The sequence below is a fragment of the Ochotona curzoniae genome, unplaced genomic scaffold, assembly GCF_017591425.1.
Source record: "Ochotona curzoniae isolate NIBS_2020 unplaced genomic scaffold, NIBS_Ocur_1.0 contig_2688, whole genome shotgun sequence".
Lineage (NCBI taxonomy): Eukaryota > Metazoa > Chordata > Mammalia > Lagomorpha > Ochotonidae > Ochotona > Ochotona curzoniae.
The window spans coordinates 497,307-514,686 of NW_024465553.1; the positions used below are offsets into that span (position 1 = coordinate 497,307).

General features: G+C 66.6%; 1 protein-coding gene across 2 annotated transcripts; it reads right to left on the reverse strand.

Moving 5' to 3' along the window:
• Positions 1-409: 409 nt before the first annotated feature.
• On the reverse strand, positions 410-17,380 carry INF2 (inverted formin 2). Of its 2 annotated transcripts, XM_040974991.1 has the most exons (23): positions 17,318-17,380; positions 11,168-11,567; positions 10,689-10,804; positions 10,446-10,605; positions 10,124-10,157; positions 9,616-9,757; positions 9,225-9,366; positions 8,380-9,150; positions 8,092-8,237; positions 7,429-7,490; positions 7,032-7,134; positions 6,449-6,534; positions 6,238-6,338; positions 4,669-4,739; positions 4,477-4,584; positions 4,177-4,247; positions 3,831-3,951; positions 3,346-3,510; positions 3,166-3,238; positions 2,917-3,078; positions 2,138-2,701; positions 1,984-2,040; positions 410-862 (listed from the first exon to the last, which is right to left on the reverse strand). In XM_040974991.1, the coding sequence occupies exons 2-22, from the start codon at positions 11,556-11,558 to the stop codon at positions 1,985-1,987; spliced, it is 3,645 nt and encodes a 1,214-aa protein (XP_040830925.1). In that variant the 5' UTR covers positions 11,559-11,567; positions 17,318-17,380; the 3' UTR covers positions 410-862; position 1,984. The 2 variants fall into 2 exon arrangements, with proteins under 2 accessions (XP_040830925.1, XP_040830926.1); XM_040974992.1 differs by lacking the exons at positions 1,984-2,040; positions 17,318-17,380 and having other exon boundaries at positions 11,168-12,555.

Here is a 17,380-nt window from a genome sequence, read left to right on the forward strand (position 1 = left end):
CTCTTGCTGGCCAGCCAACATCCACCCGCACCTGAGCTATTTTTGAGCCAGTGACACGGCACACACGTGACTTGAGTGGTTCTATGAGAGCTTCAACACTGGCCTGGTCCAGGACCAGCCTGACTGAGACGCTCCCAATCCCAGGCTGCCTGGTGCACTAGGCAGGAGAGCTGGGGACATAGTGGGGACCCTATCGCAGAGCGGGGCCCAGTACAGAATGGAGAGGGCTTGGGGCTGCTGACCACGGGTCCTGGTGCTGCCGGGCCCCCTGTTACCCTCAGGGCACTCCTCCCAGGGCCTCTGGCCTGCACTGGCTGTGGTCAGGGAGAACCCAGCTGATGCCATCCCAGCCCTGCCCTCACCTGGAGTGGCCAGGCTGCCCATCTCCCTCGAAGCACTGACTCCCCCAGCCTGGACACAGGCTTGGCTTTATTGTTCTGGCAGCACGCACTGGGACTGAGGGCACAGCTGGGGGCGGGACAGGCTACTCTTGCCCCAGGGAGGGAGGGGCCGCTGTGATGTGGCCACATCCTGGCCGCAGGCAGAGCCCTTCCCATCCAAGGGCGTGTGGGTCTGCCAGTGGCAGGAATGTGTTGCACTAAACAGCAGCATGGCAGGAGGCAGGCCTGGGTAGGGCAGGGGTGGGGGCGCTGACCACGTGGCCCCAGCCCCACAGCTATGGACCTCACTGGGTGCAAAGCAGGCCTCGGAGGCCAGGTGTGTGCAGGTGGTGCTCGGGGGTCCTGGCCATGCTGCCCCGAGGTGGCCTGGGTGTCGGGCTCCGGGGGGCCAGTCCCAGCCTGGACCCAGGCGTTGCTTGGCAGCGCATGTTGTTACTTGGCTCTGGGTTTGGGCCTGAGTCCTGCAGGGACACAGAGAGAGGGGACGGGGCCTGGTCAGGAGCCGCCCCTCACTGTTTGGGACCCTTGGTTCTTCCTCTGGGGCCACAATGGTGTGCCCCGCTACCCCCAGGACTCCACACCCCCTCTTCTGCCCCTGCCCCTGGCCAAATCTGGCCTTGCTGGTCTCGTCCCCAGCTCGGCACTTATTCAGCCTCCTTGGGGCCTGTCCCCATGGCCTTCCCGCACAGGTTCCCAGGAGGGACACAGTAGGCTGGGGTCAGTGCCAGCAGGAGGCCAAAGCGAGAGCAACTTGAGCAAAAAGGCACCAAGCAGAGCAACTAGGTGCTGGGCTTGTGTGGACACCACGGTGGGGGAGGGCAGCAGGTACAGGAGTCAGCTCAGCACGCACACAGCTGACCAGCTCACAGACTTAGCACACGTGAGGTTCCAACCCCAGGCTCACACAACCCAGAAGTGGGGGGACAGTCTGCGTGTTGAGGTAGGGATGTCAGATTCCCCACCTTTAGGGGACAAGGGTCCCGACCCCTTCCTGTGACTCCAACAGGATACAGAGTTCCTGCCCCAGCCCAGGCCAGCCCAAGCCTGGACCTGCGTGGGAGGGATGACGCCTGGGGAAGAACCCCGGGCAGCGGGAGGCCTGCAGATGCCCAGGGCTGGCTCAGGTGCTGCAGCATGCCAGGCAGCCGGGCTCATGGCTCTCGCCCACGCCCTGCTGGAGTCCAGTGGACAGGCAGGGGCTGGAGGCCGCCCGCTCCAGCGGCCCCCGGGGGAGGCCAGCACAGACCTCGCACCTGAGAGCCACATACGAGCCACTGTCCTCGGTGGCCACTCCAGACGCCCCCCTCTTCCTGCTCAAGGGCCCTGGCAGACCCCAGCCCAAGTTCTCAGTATATACACGACCCGCAGGCTCTTAGGAGGTCCCGTGGGTCAGCTCAGACCTGCTGGGCGCCCGAGCTGGCACAGAGGCTGTGCCAGGCAAGCGAGGGGGGCTGCCAGCAGCAGACCGGTGTTTGCTGAAACGCCCAGCAGGTTAACAGAAGCAAGGTCAGCACCCGGGGCACCCGGCAGACCGGACGAAAGCGAGTTAGTGAGGCTCTTGCTGCCCGCCAGCCCCACCTACCTTACTGGGTCACACACAGCCTGCCTGTCTTACCATCGTCGCAGCCGCGCGCCACAGCTGCTTCCAAACAGAAACGCATACTCAACTGGGGGACCCCTCCCCGCCCCCATCAGAGGCTGCGAGGGGACGTCCAGCCCCACCCGGCCCGAGTTACCTTCCTGGCTCCGAGCAGGGCGCCGTTTCTTCCTCCGGCCCGACCCCTTTGGGGCTCGGCCTGGGGCTCGGGGGTGGGGGCCTGAGCCCGAGGAGTCTGTCACCGCTTCCTCGGAGAAGGACTTGTCCAGGGATGTGTCCAGGGCGGACTCCGGCGCCGTGCCCTCCTCTTCCCCAGGCTCACTGCTGTCTGCGGCTGGGCGGCCAGCGCTGAGGCCCGGGCCCTGGCCCGTGCTGTCGGCCTCCTGGTCGCCCCCCGACCCTGCATGGTGCTGGGCTTCCTGCCCGGGGCTCTCCACCCCGGGGAGCTTCTCACTGAAGACGAGGGGCTTCAGGCCTTGAGCGTCTCCCAGAGTCACTGGCCAGGCCCCTTCGGGGGGCTGGGGACTCTGGGTGTCTCTGGTGGGCAGGAAGTCGCTGGCATCCACATACCAAGAGGAGCGCCGCTCCTGGGGCTGGGGGCCGCCCTCCTCAGGGGGCTGGGGGCTGGAGCTCAGGGCGTCCACCAAGTCCCAGCCTGGGGGCTCAGGGCACACATGGCCAGGCGTGGGGTCACTGGTGGCCACTGTGGACAGGGATGGGCGCATTAGGGTCAGGCCTCCCGCTGCCACTCTGCTCCTGCTGGACCCCAGGTGTGGCTGGCTGCCGGGTCCCGGGCCTGGGAGCCTCCTCAGGGCCGCACGAGGGAGAGCTGGGCACCTGGCCAGGCTGAGGAGGGCATCCCTGCACAGCCAGGGAGAGCTTCCTGAAGGAGGCTGTTAAGGAAGCTGCGGCTCTTACCAGGTGCTGCAGCCCTGGGGGCGTCTGTGGCGCCTGCCTTGCCGCTGGCCTCGGGGTCACCCCGGCCACGAGCCGTCTTGCGCAGCCGGAAGCCCTTCCTGATGTCTGCCAGCAGGGCGTCGATGACACACACCTCCTCCTGCTGTGGCGGCCCTCTCCTGGCTGGGGAGCCGGGGGCCTCAGGAAGCCGCTGGGGGAGTACCTGGGACGCCTGGCCCTGCCCGCCTCCACCTCGGGACAGCCCCTCACCCGGCTTGGCCTCCTCGCCCCGCAGCCTGCGTGCCTCCTCCCTGGCCAACTGCTCCTTGCGTGCCTTGTTCTCCTGCGAGCACCGTGGGGGGGGCGCCCAGTGAGGCCGGGCCCAGCCTCAGCGCCTGGCTCCCCGGGGCTCGCCCTGCCCAGCCCTGCCCCGTCCAGCCCTGCCTGCACCTTCAGCGCGCGCAGGAAGAGCTCCCGGAAGGTCTTCATGGTGCCGAAGGTGTCCTCCAGGGAGAGCTGCTGGGGGTCCTCACACAGGTACTCGGCCAGCTCCAGCTTCCGCCGCTCGATGGTGTCGAACACGTCCTCCAGCGCCTGTGAGGCAGCGAGGCTGGCCTGCAGGCAGGAGCACGTCACAGCCCCGCCAGGCCAGGGCAAGGCAGGGGCGGGGCCACCCGCAGCCCCACCCTCGGGCCCCGCCCCTCGCCCTAGGCCCCGCCCAGCGCCCACCCAACTCCCTGCCCATAGGCCCCGCCCAGCACCCAGGCCCCACCCAACTCCCTGCCCATAGGCCCCGCCCAGCACCCAGGCCCCACCCAACTCCCTGCCCAACGCCCAGGCCCCACCCAAATCCCCGCCCAGCGCCCAGGCCCTGCCCCACAGGCCAGACTTCGGGCCCCGCCCCTCGCCCCAGGCCCCGCCCCGCGCCCCCTTGCCTGCAGCCGCTCCAGGTACTGCTCCTGCACCTCTGCCACCGAGGCCGCTACTTTGTGCTCGGCCTCACGCAGCTTCTTCAGATTGGCGCTGGCCTCGGAGCGGATGGCCTCCAGATTTATACTGCAGGGCACCGGAGAACCAACAGGGATGAGGGGCCCCACCCCGTACCCCAGCTGCCTCTGGGAGCAGCTGACCATCCCGCACAGCCCCCCAATCCTGAGCGTAGCACTCCCCGGGCAAAGGACCTTCTCATGTGGGTGTAGCACCCAGAAAGCCGGAGTGGACCCTGCAGGAGGTGGGGGCTGTGAAGTCAGCCCTTAGGGGCATGGGATGGCAGGCCCCTACCCTGCAGCTTCGGACGGCTGCTCCAGGTCCTGTGGTAGCTGTAGAAGATCCGGATGGGTCATTTCCACCTCCTGTCAAGGGGCGGATGCAGTCAGACTCAGCCACAGTCAGCTCTGTTTCCCGCCCTGGAGCTCTGTCCCCCAGCCCCTCTCTAACCCCCAGCTCCACCTCTAACCCAGCCCTGGGTTCTGAGCCCAGGAGTTCTGAACCCCAGGGCTGGTTCCACGGAGGGACAGTTTGGGAGAGGGCTCCCAGGGAGGGCACTGGTGCCCCATCCTGGAAGAGGCATCAGGCGGGCACCTCCAGCACATGGTGCAGCAGTGTCACTCGGCCCTGCTGGGACTTGGTCTCAGTGAGCTTGAGTAGGGTGTTGATCTTGAAGCCGTCTGCGTCCCCTGTGTGGCTGCCCTAGCAGAAGGGACAGGCAGCATGTGGTCCTCCCTGGCACCAAGGCTGGCAGCCCAAGGGTCACCCCACAGGCCCCTGACTCACGTAGTTGAGGAAGTTCCCAATACTCAGGATGAGCTGGCAGAAGACAGGCAGCTGGGTGCTGGAGAGCAGGCCTGGGGGTGGGCACAGGGGTCTGGCCGTGCTCCCCACCACAACCCAGGGAGAGCCCAGGGGGAAGGGACATTGCTACGTTGTGTGCCCAGCCCAGCTGGTCCAAACCTGCCCATGTCCCTGCTGATGCCTCAGAGACAGTGAGCACATGTGTGCATGTGTGAAGATGGCTGTGTGTGCATCCTGCATGAATACAGCTGCCTGCATGTACATGGGCCAGCTCATGGATCGCTGTGTGCATGTGTGGGCCTCACAAGCGTGTGCAGGGACATGTGCTCCACATGTGTGTGCAGGGACGTGTGCTCCACGTGTGTGCAGGGACGTGTACTCCGTGTGTGTGCAGGGACGTGTGCTCCACGTGTGTGTGCAGGGACGTGTGCTCCGTGTGTGTGCAGGGACGTGTGCTCCACGTGTGTGCAGGGACGTGTGCAGGGACGTGTGCTCCGTGTGTGTGCAGGGACGTGTGCTCCACGTGTGTGTGCAGGGACGTGTGCTCCACGTGTGTGCAGGGACGTGTGCTCCGTGTGTGTGCAGGGACGTGTGCTCCACGTGTGTGTGCAGGGACGTGTGCTCCACGTGTGTGCAGGGACGTGTGCTCCGTGTGTGTGCAGGGACGTGTGCTCCACATGTGTGTGCAGGGACGTGTGCTCCGTGTGTGTGCAGGGACGTGTGCTCCACGTGTGTGCAGGGACGTGTGCAGGGACGTGTGCTCCACGTGTGTGCAGGGACGTGTGCTCCACGTGTGTGTGCAGGGACGTGTGCTCCACGTGTGTGCAGGGACGTGTGCTCCACGTGTGTGCAGGGACGTGTGCTCCGTGTGTGTGCAGGGACGTGTGCTCCACGTGTGTGTGCAGGGACGTGTGCTCCGTGTGTGTGCAGGGACGTGTGCTCCACGTGTGTGCAGGGACGTGTGCAGGGACGTGTGCTCCACGTGTGTGCAGGGACGTGTGCTCCACGTGTGTGCAGGGACGTGTGCTCCACGTGTGTGTGCAGGGATGTGTGCTCCGTGTGTGTGCAGGGACGTGTGCTCCATGTGTGTGCAGGGACGTGTGCTCCACGTGTGTGCAGGGACGTGTGCTCCCCGTGTGTGTGCAGGGACGTGTGCTCCACGTGTGTGTGCAGGGACGTGTGCTCCACGTGTGTGCAGGGACGTGTGCTCCACGTGTGCAGGACGTGTGCTCCACGTGTGTGCAGGGACGTGTGCTCCACGTGTGTGTGCAGGGACGTGTGCTCCACGTGTGTGCAGGGACGTGTGCTCCCGTGTGTGCAGGGACGTGTCTCCGTGTGTGCAGGGACGTGTGCTCCACGTGTGTGTGCAGGGACGTGTGCTCCACGTGTGTGCAGGGACGTGTGCTCCACGTGTGTGTGCAGGGACGTGTGCTCCACGTGTGTGTGCAGGGACATGTGCTCCACGTGTGTGTGCAGGGACGTGTGCTCCACACAGGTGTGTTGGGTATGACTGGTGCTGGCAGCCCTACCCCCACCTGGGGCCCTACTCACTCTGGCAGGCGGCAAGCACCAGCTGGGCCTTGGGCAGCACGATGTCCAGCAGCACAGCCGTGCCTTCACACAGCAGCATGCACTCCACCCGCAGCTGGTAGCTGAGACAGCGGGGGCAGGGTCAGCCCAGGACTCCTCATACCCACCCTGCCTTGGGGGCACACCCCAGCTCCTCCCTGCCCTGCTGGCCTCTGTCCGCCCTGGCTCTCACCAGGGAATGCCCAGAAGCAGCAGGTAGAACTGGTCAGCACTGGCCAGCTTGCTTTGCTCTTCAGTGAAGGTCCGCAGATTTTCAATCTGCCGGGAGGTGGCCCGAGTGTGGGGACTCAGTGGCTGGCAGCTCCCACCTCCCTCGGGAAGCCCTCCTGGGTGGCTGGCTGGCAGGCAGTTCCCGCCTCCCTCAGGAAGCCCTCCTGGGTGGCTGGCTGGCAGTTCCCGCCTCCCTCAGGAAGCCCTACTGGGTGGCTGGCAGCTCCCACCTCCCTCGGGAAGCCCTCCTGGGTGGCTGGCTGGCAGTTCCTGCCTCCCTCAGAAAGCCCTCCTGGGTGGCTGGCAGCTCCCACCTCCCTCGGGAAGCCCTACTGGGTGGCTGGCTGGCAGTTCCCGCCTCCCTCAGGAAGCCCTACTGGGCTGGCTGGCTGGCAGCTCCCGCCTCCCTCAGGAAGTCTCCTGGGTGGCTGGCTGGCAGCTCCTGACTCGCTGGGAAGCACTCTGGGGCTGCGTGGTGGGCTCCAGGGAGGCCCAGCTTGGGGCAGCTTGGCAGGAGCACCCAGGACGCGGCTGGCTGGCCTCACCTCGTGCTTCTCTGGGAGTAGTTTCAGGAGCTGTTTGAGCACCTCTGTGTCAAACCGCGAGGTGTCCCCAGCCCGGATCAGGGCTGCGACCTCCTCGTTGGAGCTGCAGGGGCGAGAGGGCAGGGCAGGGAATGGTGGGTATACGCTTCCCACCCCTGAGACCTGGCCATTGGATCATTGGGCAGGGCTGGCACAGCACTGAGGTGCCAACTCTGCCCAGGAGGGCACCTGCCATCCAGGGCTGCTAGCAGGCAGAGCTCACTCCCTGGCAGGGCCCAGGGCCCAGACAACCACAGGGGAGGACTAGGGGTGGTATATGGGCTCAAGGAGGGCTCGGTTTCCTGGCGGGGCAACAAGGAAACCAGGGCGTGGGGGCCCTCCCTGGGACGGCACCCACCACTTAAACTGCTTCAGGAAAATGTTCAGGTTCAGGCTCTTCCTGGAGTCCAGAAAGGTGACCTAGGGAAGTCCCGCCGTGGGTTGGCACACAGGTGGCATGGCATGGTGCTGCCCTGGCCACACCAGACCCCATGCACCCCACTCCTGCCCCAGCATCCCTCCCTCACCACCCCTACGCACCTCAGCCGCTGCCCTGCCCCTGGCCCACACTGCCTCCGGCCCACCCCACCCTTGGTCTGCCTTGTCCCTGGGCCACCTGCTCCTGGCCCCCCACCCCCTTCTCCCTGTCCCCGGGCCCTCCCTGCTCCTGGCCTCCCTGGCCCTGGTCCTCCTTGCTCCTGGCCCCCCTGGCCATGGTCCTCCTTGCTCCTGGCCCCCCTGGCCATGGTCCTCCTTGCTCCTGCCCCTGGCCCTGGTTCTCCCTGCTCCTGGCCCCCCTGCCCCCGGCCCCTTCCCCCTGCTCCTGGCCTACCTGGCTCTGGCTCTCCCTGTTCCTGGCCCCCCTGGCCCCTGGCCCTCCCTGCTCCTGCCCCTGGTCCTCCCTGCTCCTGGCCCCCCTGGCCCTGGTCCTCCCTGCTCCTGCCCCCCCCCCGTCTTTAGCCCTCTCTGCCCTTGCCCCCTGCCCCGCCCCCTGCCCCCTGCTCCCTGCTCCTGGTCTTACCTCCCGGGGCTCCTTCCGGGCTGGGGCGGCTGGTCGTTCCTGGGGCTTGGCAGTCGGGAAGGAGAAGAGCCGCTCGATGCTGGGGAAGTCGGGCTCCACCACGGCCACGCCTGGGCCACTCAGCGTTGCCCACATGGAATTGCGCTCTATGGGGGAGGGGCACACAAGGCACTTATTGTGCACCCGGCAAAGTAGCCTAAGCCGTGCCCAGCATGTCAGCAGGCCCCAAAGAGCCTACTGAAGAGCAGGGCTCAGCCACGCAGTCACGCATCTGCGGGGGAAGCTCACCTCGGGCTACGCTGGACGGCAGCTTTTGCCAGTTCAGCTTCTTCATGCGCAGTGTGGGCGGGTGCACACGCCGGTGGCTGGGGACCCAGGCGGAGCCCAGGCCGTGGTCCACCTGGGACACGATGACTTCTTCTACCCTGTCCACTCCAGGGGGGCCAGGCAGTGGGGGTGGGGGTGGGCAGCCCATAGATGGCAATGGTGGAGGGGGCGGTGGACCTGGGAGAGCGGGTAGTGGAGGAGGTGGTGGGGGGCAAGTGGTCCCAGCACCTGGGAGAGCGGGTAGTGGAGGAGGTGGTGGGGGGCAAGTGGTCCCAGCACCTGGGAGAGGAGGCGGGGGAGGAGGTGGTGGGGGGCAAGTGGTCCCAGCACCTGGGAGAGGAGGCGGGGGAGGAGGTGGTGGGGGGTAAGTGGTCCCAGGACCTGGGAGAGGAGGCGGGGGAGGAGGTGGTGGGGGGCAAGTGGTCCCAGCACCTGGGAGAGGAGGCGGGGGAGGAGGTGGTGGGGGGCAAGTGGTCCCAGGACCTGGGAGAGGAGGCGGGGGAGGAGGTGGTGGGGGGCAAGTGGTCCCAGCACCTGGGAGGTGGGGCAGGGGCACAGGAGTGGAGCTTGGGACTGGTGATGCCACAGGTGGGCAGCTCAGGGCTGTTGCTGGCTGCTGGGCCTCCAGGTTGGCCTGGATGCTCTTGTGGGCCCGGCCCAGGGCTCCCGGCTGAGGTCGCCCCTTGGTGGACAGTAGGCGCTCCAACACCTCCTCAGAGCTGCGCTCCTGAGCTGTACCGGGTGGGGAGGGAGGCCGTGAGCAGCTGGGCCCCCAGGGCGCCAGGCGGGCCGGCCTACCCACTCACCATCACTGGCCAGCAGCACTGCCCGGGTCACGAGCCTCTCGAGGGCCTCCCACAGCACCTGGCTGGGGCGGTGGCTGGGCTCCAAGTGCAGGAGGCCTTGCAGCATAGACAGCAGCTGGCTGGACGCCGGGGAGCTGCTCACCTGGAGGGGTGGGTGGTGTCAGCGGGCACCCAGCTAGGGCTGCCGCGCCTGGTCCTGGGGATGGTTGGGACTGCGTGTGTTCCCCATTCTGACGTGTGCCTTGGCCCCCCCGCTCTGCGGGTCCACCTGACAGAGCTGGCCAGAGGGAGCCTGGGGTGGCGCCCTGACCCTCTGCTCGGCACTGGGGCCGGGCCTGGCGGGGTGGCCTGGCAGGGTGGCTTGGCGAGGGTGTGCGCCGGCCAGGCCCACCTTGTGGAAGAGGTGGGCAAACACCTCCTGGTGGCTGCTCATGTCCACACCGCCACTCAGGCGCAGCAGCTCGTCCTCATCCTCGGCCCTCGCCTCCTCAAAGGCCTCCAGTTGGATCAGCAGGTCCTCGTCCTCCAGGTCTCTGGGAGTGTGAGCAGCGGGGGACAGGTGTGCTCAGCTGTGGCTCCCAGCAGCCCCTGCTCAGGCCTCACCGAGCTGGGGCCCACCCAGGGGGCCGGGCCTGGGGCCGCCAGAGCCAGAGACAAGGCCTGAGCCTCGGGTGCTGCCCAGCAGCCCCCAGGCAGCTCCATGGAGGTCCTGCTGTAGGGGCCACAGGCCCCCATCAAGGCCATATCAGCTGGTGAAGCCCTGCCTGCAGCCAGACCCTAGGACAGGAACCCGGGTCACAAGTGGCCCTGAGCAGATCCTCGGCTGAGGGGTCCTGGGGACCACTCCAGTGCGGGGCTGCAGGGCAGCAGGCAGAAGGACGGGCCTGGCTGGGACTCACCGTAGTCGTGTCAGAACGTCCAGCAGGTGCAGCCCTGGGCAGGAGGCATGGGGTGGGGGACGAGGCAGAGGTTAGTGCCGCCCAGGCACGCACTGCTTGCCTGCACTCTGCCTCTTGCTTCCCTCAGCTCTCAGCACGTGGCCCCTGGGCTGGACATGCGTGGTGCTAGGGGCACCCGGCTCCCTCCACCGCCCACAGGGCAGACTCCAGGGTAAACGTCCACTCACAGGGCAGAAGGTACAGGCGGCTACCAGGGCAGGGGGAGGCTGTGCAGGTGGGTGTGGTGTGGTCAGGGTACCTGACAGCCAGGGGGTAGGGTTACCAATGAACTCGTTTCGCAACTGGGCACGGGTGTGCAGGTCCTCGGGGCCCAGGATGATGGCGTTAACCACGCTGAGCAGTGTTGCCACGTAGGGCACGTTGTCGCTGTCCGACAGCTCGCTCATGATGACGCTGAAGCGGTACTGCTGGTTGCACACGACCTGTGGGGGGGCGGGGTCAGCCTGTACCCTCCAAAGAAGGGCCATCCTCTCCCCCCATCGACAGCCTGGGCCGGGCTGCCCACCTTGTAGTGGTCCAGGGCGTCTAAGGTGAGCTCGTGGCCCTCGGGGGAGTAGATGCACAGTGCGGCCAGCAACTCAAACACCTGCTTCTTGACCATCACGTTGGAGGTGTCCAAGGCTGCCAGGACAGGGCGTGAGTCTCAGGCCTCCCCTGTGCACCAGGGGCGTGCGGCCCCACAGCCAGCCACCAGGGGGCGGCCTAGCCTGGCCTGCAGCAGATGCATGGGGTGGGGGCCCTCTGGATGCTAGCAACCCCGCCCTGGGCTCTGGTGGGGGAGGGGGTGTCTGCTGACCTAGCCCTCCACCCTCCGCTGTCCTGCAGGCCAGCCTGCGTCCTGACCAGGACACACGAGGCCACTTCTGGCTCAGTTACTCACTCTGGCACCTGTCCACATCCACAAGCCCTGTCCCCCAGCCAGCCCCAGAGTCCTGGTCCTGGTGAAGCTCCCCAGGATGGGGAGACTGCAGAGGGGCCCCTCACCCTGGGACAGCTGGCGCACGTAGGCCTGGTTGCTGAGGATGTACCGCAGGCCCTGCTGCGAGTTCATGACGGCACGCACGCAGCTGACACAGGTGAGCTGTAGCAGAGCATCAGCGATGCGGGCCACGCCGCGGCCTGACAGGCGTGCCAGGGCCTCCAGCAGCAGGTCCAGGCCGCTCTGCTCCAGGAACTGCACCATCCAGAGGCCATCGCTGCTCTCCAGCCGCTTGCGCAGCCCCGAGTAGTTGACCACCGAGGGCATCTGCAGCAGCCGGATGCACAGCTCGGGGTCGGCATTCTCCAGGTTGGCCTCGGTCGGGTCCGAGTCCTGCGGCCCCAGGCGCTCTTTCAGTGCCGCCCACTTGCGCTGGGCACCCTCCTTCTCCGACATCTTGCTGAGCTGTGGGACCGCAGGAGGATGTTAGTCCAAGCCCAGATGGAGACTGTCCCCCACCCCTGCTGAGTCCTCAGTGTCCCACACCCTGTCCCTAGTAGACGGCCGTGGAGCTCAGAGCCAAGACAGGGTGCAGGTGCAGAGCCAAGAGTCTGGCACAGGGATGTGTCCAGCCCCATACACTCAGGACCTGGGGGAGCCAGGAACGACTTGGTGACAAGATGGTGGCCCGGGCCTCCTTATCGCCCCTTCAGGCACTTCCTGGGCTGCCCATAGCATGGGGACCAGGACCCACAGCGCAGGAAGCAAGGGTGGCCACGTCATGAGACTTCTGCTGTCCACCCAAGTTGGGAACAGCCCCGCCAGGCACAGGAAGGGGGACACAGACCAGCTGGACCCCAGCACGGAGGGCAGGCTGGCCAGCTCCATGAGTCTCCTGTTCTCCCAGAGCAGCAGCCAGGATAGGGGGGTGGAGCCTCCCATAGGCCCCACCCCGCTGATCTCCCATCCTGCAGGAACTCCCTGGGGACTGGCCTCAAAGGTCAGGGACATCCCAGCTCCCTGAGGCCATGTGCAGCTTAAATCTCAAATTTAGCCTCTGAGGACCTGGTAGGCAGTGCTGCAGAGGCACTGAGGGGGTAGGGTAGGACTGGGCCCCCTGCTCCTTGCCACTCACACCCCACAGGAGGGAGGCAGGGCATTCTGCTGCCCAGAAAGGCAGAGCCCCACAGACCCTGGCCCGACTGGCTTCTTGCACTGCCTGCACCTGCCTGTGGGTTGAGCAGAGGGGCTGTGCTGTATCTCTGGGTCCCAGGGTTTCTTGCCTTTACCCTGTGTCCTAGAGCCAACTCTGCCCTGCCCCGTGTGGGGGCCCAGCCCAGGCCTAGCTAGCAGCCTCTGGCCACACCGTGGGTCCCATCCAAGCCTCAGGCTGCTGAGAGGACCCGGAAGGCTGTGGGCATGCTATGGCCATGCTGGGTGGAGGGGCTGGCAGCCTGGGCCAGAGCCCCAAGCCCTGCCCTTGACCCCAGGGACTCCCTATCCCGGGACCCCTCCATCCACTCACCCAGATGTGCCCCTGCCACCCACCCTGGGCCTGGCCAGCTACTACTCATGGTGCTAGTTGAGCACAGCCGCTGCTGCCAGGGTCTGGCCTGAGCAGGCTGTCTGTGCTCCTAAGGAAAAAAAAATAAACTAAAAAAAAGGCCCCGCTGGGCAGTGGGGAAGAGGCAGGCGGAACCCTCTACCTGGCCCACCCTTCTCGTGCTGCCTGGAGAGGCCGCCAGGGCTGCTGTTCCCCCTACCCCGCCTCCCTTGGCCTGAGTCCTGGTCCCCTTGGCATGGCCTGTCTCCCTCCTGGCTGGTGGCCTGTCCCCGTCCTGGGTGGTGGCCTGCCCCCGTCCTGGCTGGTGGCCTGTCCCCTCTCCTGGCTGGTGGCCTGTCCCCCTCCTGGCTGGTGGCCTGTCTCCCTCCTGGCTGGTGGCCTGCCCCCTCTCCTAGCTGGTGGCCTGTCCCCATCCTGGCTGGTGGCCTGTCCCCTCTCCTAGCTGGTTGCCTGTCTCCCTCCTGGCTGGTGGCCTGTCCCCTCTCCTAGCTGGTGGCCTGTCTCCCTCCTGGCTGGTGGCCTGTCCCTCTCCTAGCTGGTGGCCTGTCCCCGTCCTGGCTGGTGGCCTGTCCCCCTCCTGGCTGATGGCCTGTCCCCCTCCTGGCTGGTGGCCTGTCCCTGTCGCCCCAGTCCAGTAGCACTCTGCAGGAAACACACAAGCCATAGCATGCCTGTTGCCAGGTGGGAGGGGGCTTAGCCGAGAGATCTTGGGGAGCCTAATGTGGGCTCCACATCTGGGGAGGGGGAGCTCCGTGTCCCCAGCAGCTCCCACATTCCCACAAGCAGTCCAGTCCAGCAGTGCCCTGCCCAGGTCTGGGAGTGAGGCTGCAGAGCAACGCCCTGGGCTGTGGCCTCCCCAGTGTCCCTCCAGGGAGTGCTCTGCAGGAAGTGATCACTGGGGTATGAGCAAGAACCTGTGATTCAGACAGACCCAGCCCTGGAACAGCTAAGGACTCAAGCAGAAGCTTCCCTGACCACCAAGTCCTGCCAACACACTAGGGGCTGCACTGTGAGGGCCCCACCTCAGCACGCCCAGACCGCAGGGGAGGACGTGGTCTGCCCAGCCTCCTGACCTCCTGCCCAGCAGCGTGGGCCCTCCTGCGCTGGTGTCGGGCTAGCCCGGTGCCCACGCCTGTCCTGTCGGCAATGCTGACTCAGGCAGGGAAGCCGCCACCCACCTGCCTGGTCACGTGGTCAGCTGAGAGTGGAGAGGAGGCAGGGGCAAGGCTGAAAAGCCCGCCCTGCAGCCCTCAGGCCACTGGACCATCCCTGCTGGGCGGCTGGAGGCAGCCCCAGGGTAGGCTGCTGGGCAGGAGGGTCCAGTGAGAGGCCCAGGCCTCGGTGGGAACTGGCTCCGGGCGGGCCTTGCCAGCGTCCACACTGGCGGGCGGGGGCGGAAGGCTGGAGGTAGCAAGGGTTGCACAGGAGGCACAGGGGCGGAGCAGGATTCCGCAGTCGGGAGACAGGGAGCCTCCAAGTATTTTTAGTTCTGCCAAGTGCCCAATTTCTCACTGCCTGGCAACGCTGGTGTCTCCGGAAACACGCGTGTCCCTGGCAGCTCCCTGGGCCAGGGCGGCTCAGCTCCCTGGGCTCTAGGCCCTTCCCTCCCAACCAGAATCTGTCCCTCGCACCCCCCACAGGCCATGGCCCCGTTTGCCGCAGGCTCTCCAGGTCAGAGTCCCGTGCCTGGGAGGCAGCAATGGCAGGGCTTCACTGTCGGTGCTCACTGTCCCCCAGCCCATCTCATGTCCCGAGAGTGCTTGGGGCCCCAGCCTCCTGCAGGCGCAGCTTCTGGGGGCCTCACTTCAACTCCCGTGGGGACAAGAAGAGCACCAGACCATGGTGGTTCCAGTCAGGTGGTTGCTGGTTCACGTCCCAGCTGCTCCCCTGTACCCACGTGGGAGATGCGGAGAGAGCTCTTGGTTCCTGGCTGTGGCCTGGTCCAGTCCTGGCCACCTGGTAGATGGAAGACCTCTCTCCCTGTCTCTATTAACTCTGCCTTTCAAATAAGCAAATAAAACAAAGACAGGAAGCTGGAGGTGCACAGAATCTCCACCATACACCATGACTTTTCCACCTGCCAGGCTCTGTGCTCAGGCACAAAGAGTAAACAGGAAGTGCCCTGGTGCTGCTCCAGGGGAAGGCCCCATGGGGAGGGGAGATGCCAGCCCTCCTTCAACCTCCCCTAGACCACTCCATGGGGTCCCACTCTGGTGCCATCCCCCAGCTGGGCTTGTTTCCTGCAGCCGGGGCCCTCCAGGGCCATGGGGGATGGTGACAACAGCTGAAGCCCACCGGACACTTACAGGGCGTGCTGTTGGGACACCAGCAGGCATTTATGGGGCACTCTGCTCGGATACCAGCGGGCACTTATGGGGTGCTCTGCTAGGACAGCAGCTGGTTCTGTGTGTGCCAAACAAGTGGCTCAGGGGCTTTAGGTCCAGTGGCAGGCCACCGACCCCAGCTGGTCTGTGCCAGCCCAGGCCCTGGTCACTGTTCTGCCTGCAGGGGCTGTGCCAGGTGAGGAGAGCAGTGGTCCTTCCGCTAGGACCCTCTCTGGAGTGGGGTTCCAGGCCTGACCTCAGGGTGTCAGCTCCCCCTCACCTCCAGCTCCAGGGGAAAGGGAAGAGGGAAGGTAGGGAGGGCTGAGGGTAGCCCGGACTCAGGAGGCGGGCCTGCACCCACAGACAGCCCACGGGCACCACCCCCAAGCTGCAGTGGGTGGATCCCAGCCTGCGGCAGGCTGAAGGAACCACTGAGCCAGCCACCACAGCAGCTGAGCCCCTCCTAGCCTCGAGGACACCTCTTGGCCGCCCTGCCCCCAGGCAGCGGCCCAGAGCTCGGCTGGTCCAACCGGGCGAGCTCGCTGCTCACATGGCTACAGCCTCGCCTGGCTCAGTGTTTTTCTCTGGAAGTAGCCATCACGTCCCCTCACTCCGCACGAGGACCCTTCTCACCTCCTAGAGGCAGCTCCCCAGCCTGGGCAGCTCGAAGGGGGTGTCCCTAGGCCTTGCACACCCGTGTCCCAGGGAGACAGAGGGGCCGGGGGAGGAGCAGCTGAGGGCCTCCTGGGGCAGTGCAAGCAGCAGTGCCAAGCTGTGCATGGAGCAGGGACACAGATGGGAGAGGGGGCTGGGCTCAGGCCACATCCCAGGATGTCAGCACAGACAGGGATGCTGAGGCCGCTTATACAGCTGGCCAGGGTCAGGCGCCAAGACTGGGCCTTGTGTCAGGCCTGGGATTGTGGGAGTCTGCCCCTGCCTCTCCAGGGGTCGCCCCGCTGGCCTCCCCTGCAGGAGGGGAGTACCTGGCAGTGCTGGCTGTGCCCCACAGGAAGGCTGCCCAGGGCCAGCCTTCCAGGTCAGCTAGACCTTCAGGAATGGACATGGGTAGGCATCCCTGCCTGGTTCCTCTGGGCCTCTCCCACTGTGCCCTGTCCTTCCCACACCCAGGGAAGGCCATGGGGGAATGTGGGGGGCAGGGCACGGTGGCCAAGGAGCAGACCTGGCCCTGCCCCGATGGCTGAGTCTTCAGGTGCTGCTGGGGGTGGCACCCGTCCAGGGCAGCCAGGAGGGCCTGTGCCTGTGCTGGTGTGTGTGGATGCCCAGTCGGGACAGGAGCAGGACAAAGGCTCCTGTCAGTGGAGTGGTGGTGCCAGGACGCGGTGCGGTAGGCACAGAGGGGGCGGGAAGCCCGGCCCAGAGCCTGGCATGTGCCTAGGACGGAGCATGGCCAAGCCTGGGCGGCCCCTGGAGGGTGTCCTGGGCTCCTGCTGCCCACCATGCTGAGCTCTCAGACCCCGCCGGCGCCCAGCTGAGGACACTCATAGGGGGCCCGAGGAAGGGGCACTCAGGGACCGTTCCTATCCGATGGGGGTGGCAGGGTGGGCTCAGGCCTGCACCTCCAGCCCTGGCTGGAGCTGTCCCCAGTGGTGACCTTTGGCCCCTGCTGGCCTTACCCCAGGGGAGTGTGCCCCATCCACTGTCCTGCCCGCCATCCAGCTGGGTGTGAGCCCCAGGAGGTCGGGGGTGCAGCCAGTCAGACCCCCACACCAGGGAGTGTCTGCTCCCACCCGACCCAGGTCTGCTGGGTGGGGAGAGGGTGTGCAGGCACCCCCTGGTCCAGGCCCCTGGCTACTGACCAGGGTGGGCGTGGGAGGTCTCAGACTAGACCTGGCCCCAGTGCCAGGCCGGCTATGTCCATTCCTGGAGGTCTCTGCCCTGGGCAGCGCCAGGGGTGGACCCGGAGGTTGCAACCGCAGGTGTCACTGGTGGCTGAACCTGTGATCACGGGGCCAACAGCGACCAAGACTTCCCAGGGGCAGCTGTGGGCTGTTCTGACCTGTGGGTCCCGGCCACTCCTGGCCAGTCCAGGCCGCACCCAGGGGAAACGCCCGCGACTCTGGCGCCTGGCAGGGGCGTGCGCAGAGGAACTCGCGGTCTGGGCGCGGTGCGGGCGCGGCGGCCAAGTTGAAGTTGATTTTCCCAACTGTGGCTGATTCGCAGCCAGGATGTGGCCACGGGGCGGGGTGGGGCCGCCCGCCGACCACCCCGGCCCCACCCGGCTCTGCGGCGGCCGGGGGGCCTCGCGCCCCAGCCCGAGTACCGCGCCTCTCCCAGACTCAGTTTCCCCGGGGATCACGCGAACTTACCGGGGGCGCGCGGCCGCGGCGGGGGCTGGGACGACTGCGGGCAGGGCGCCCCAGGCACGGCAC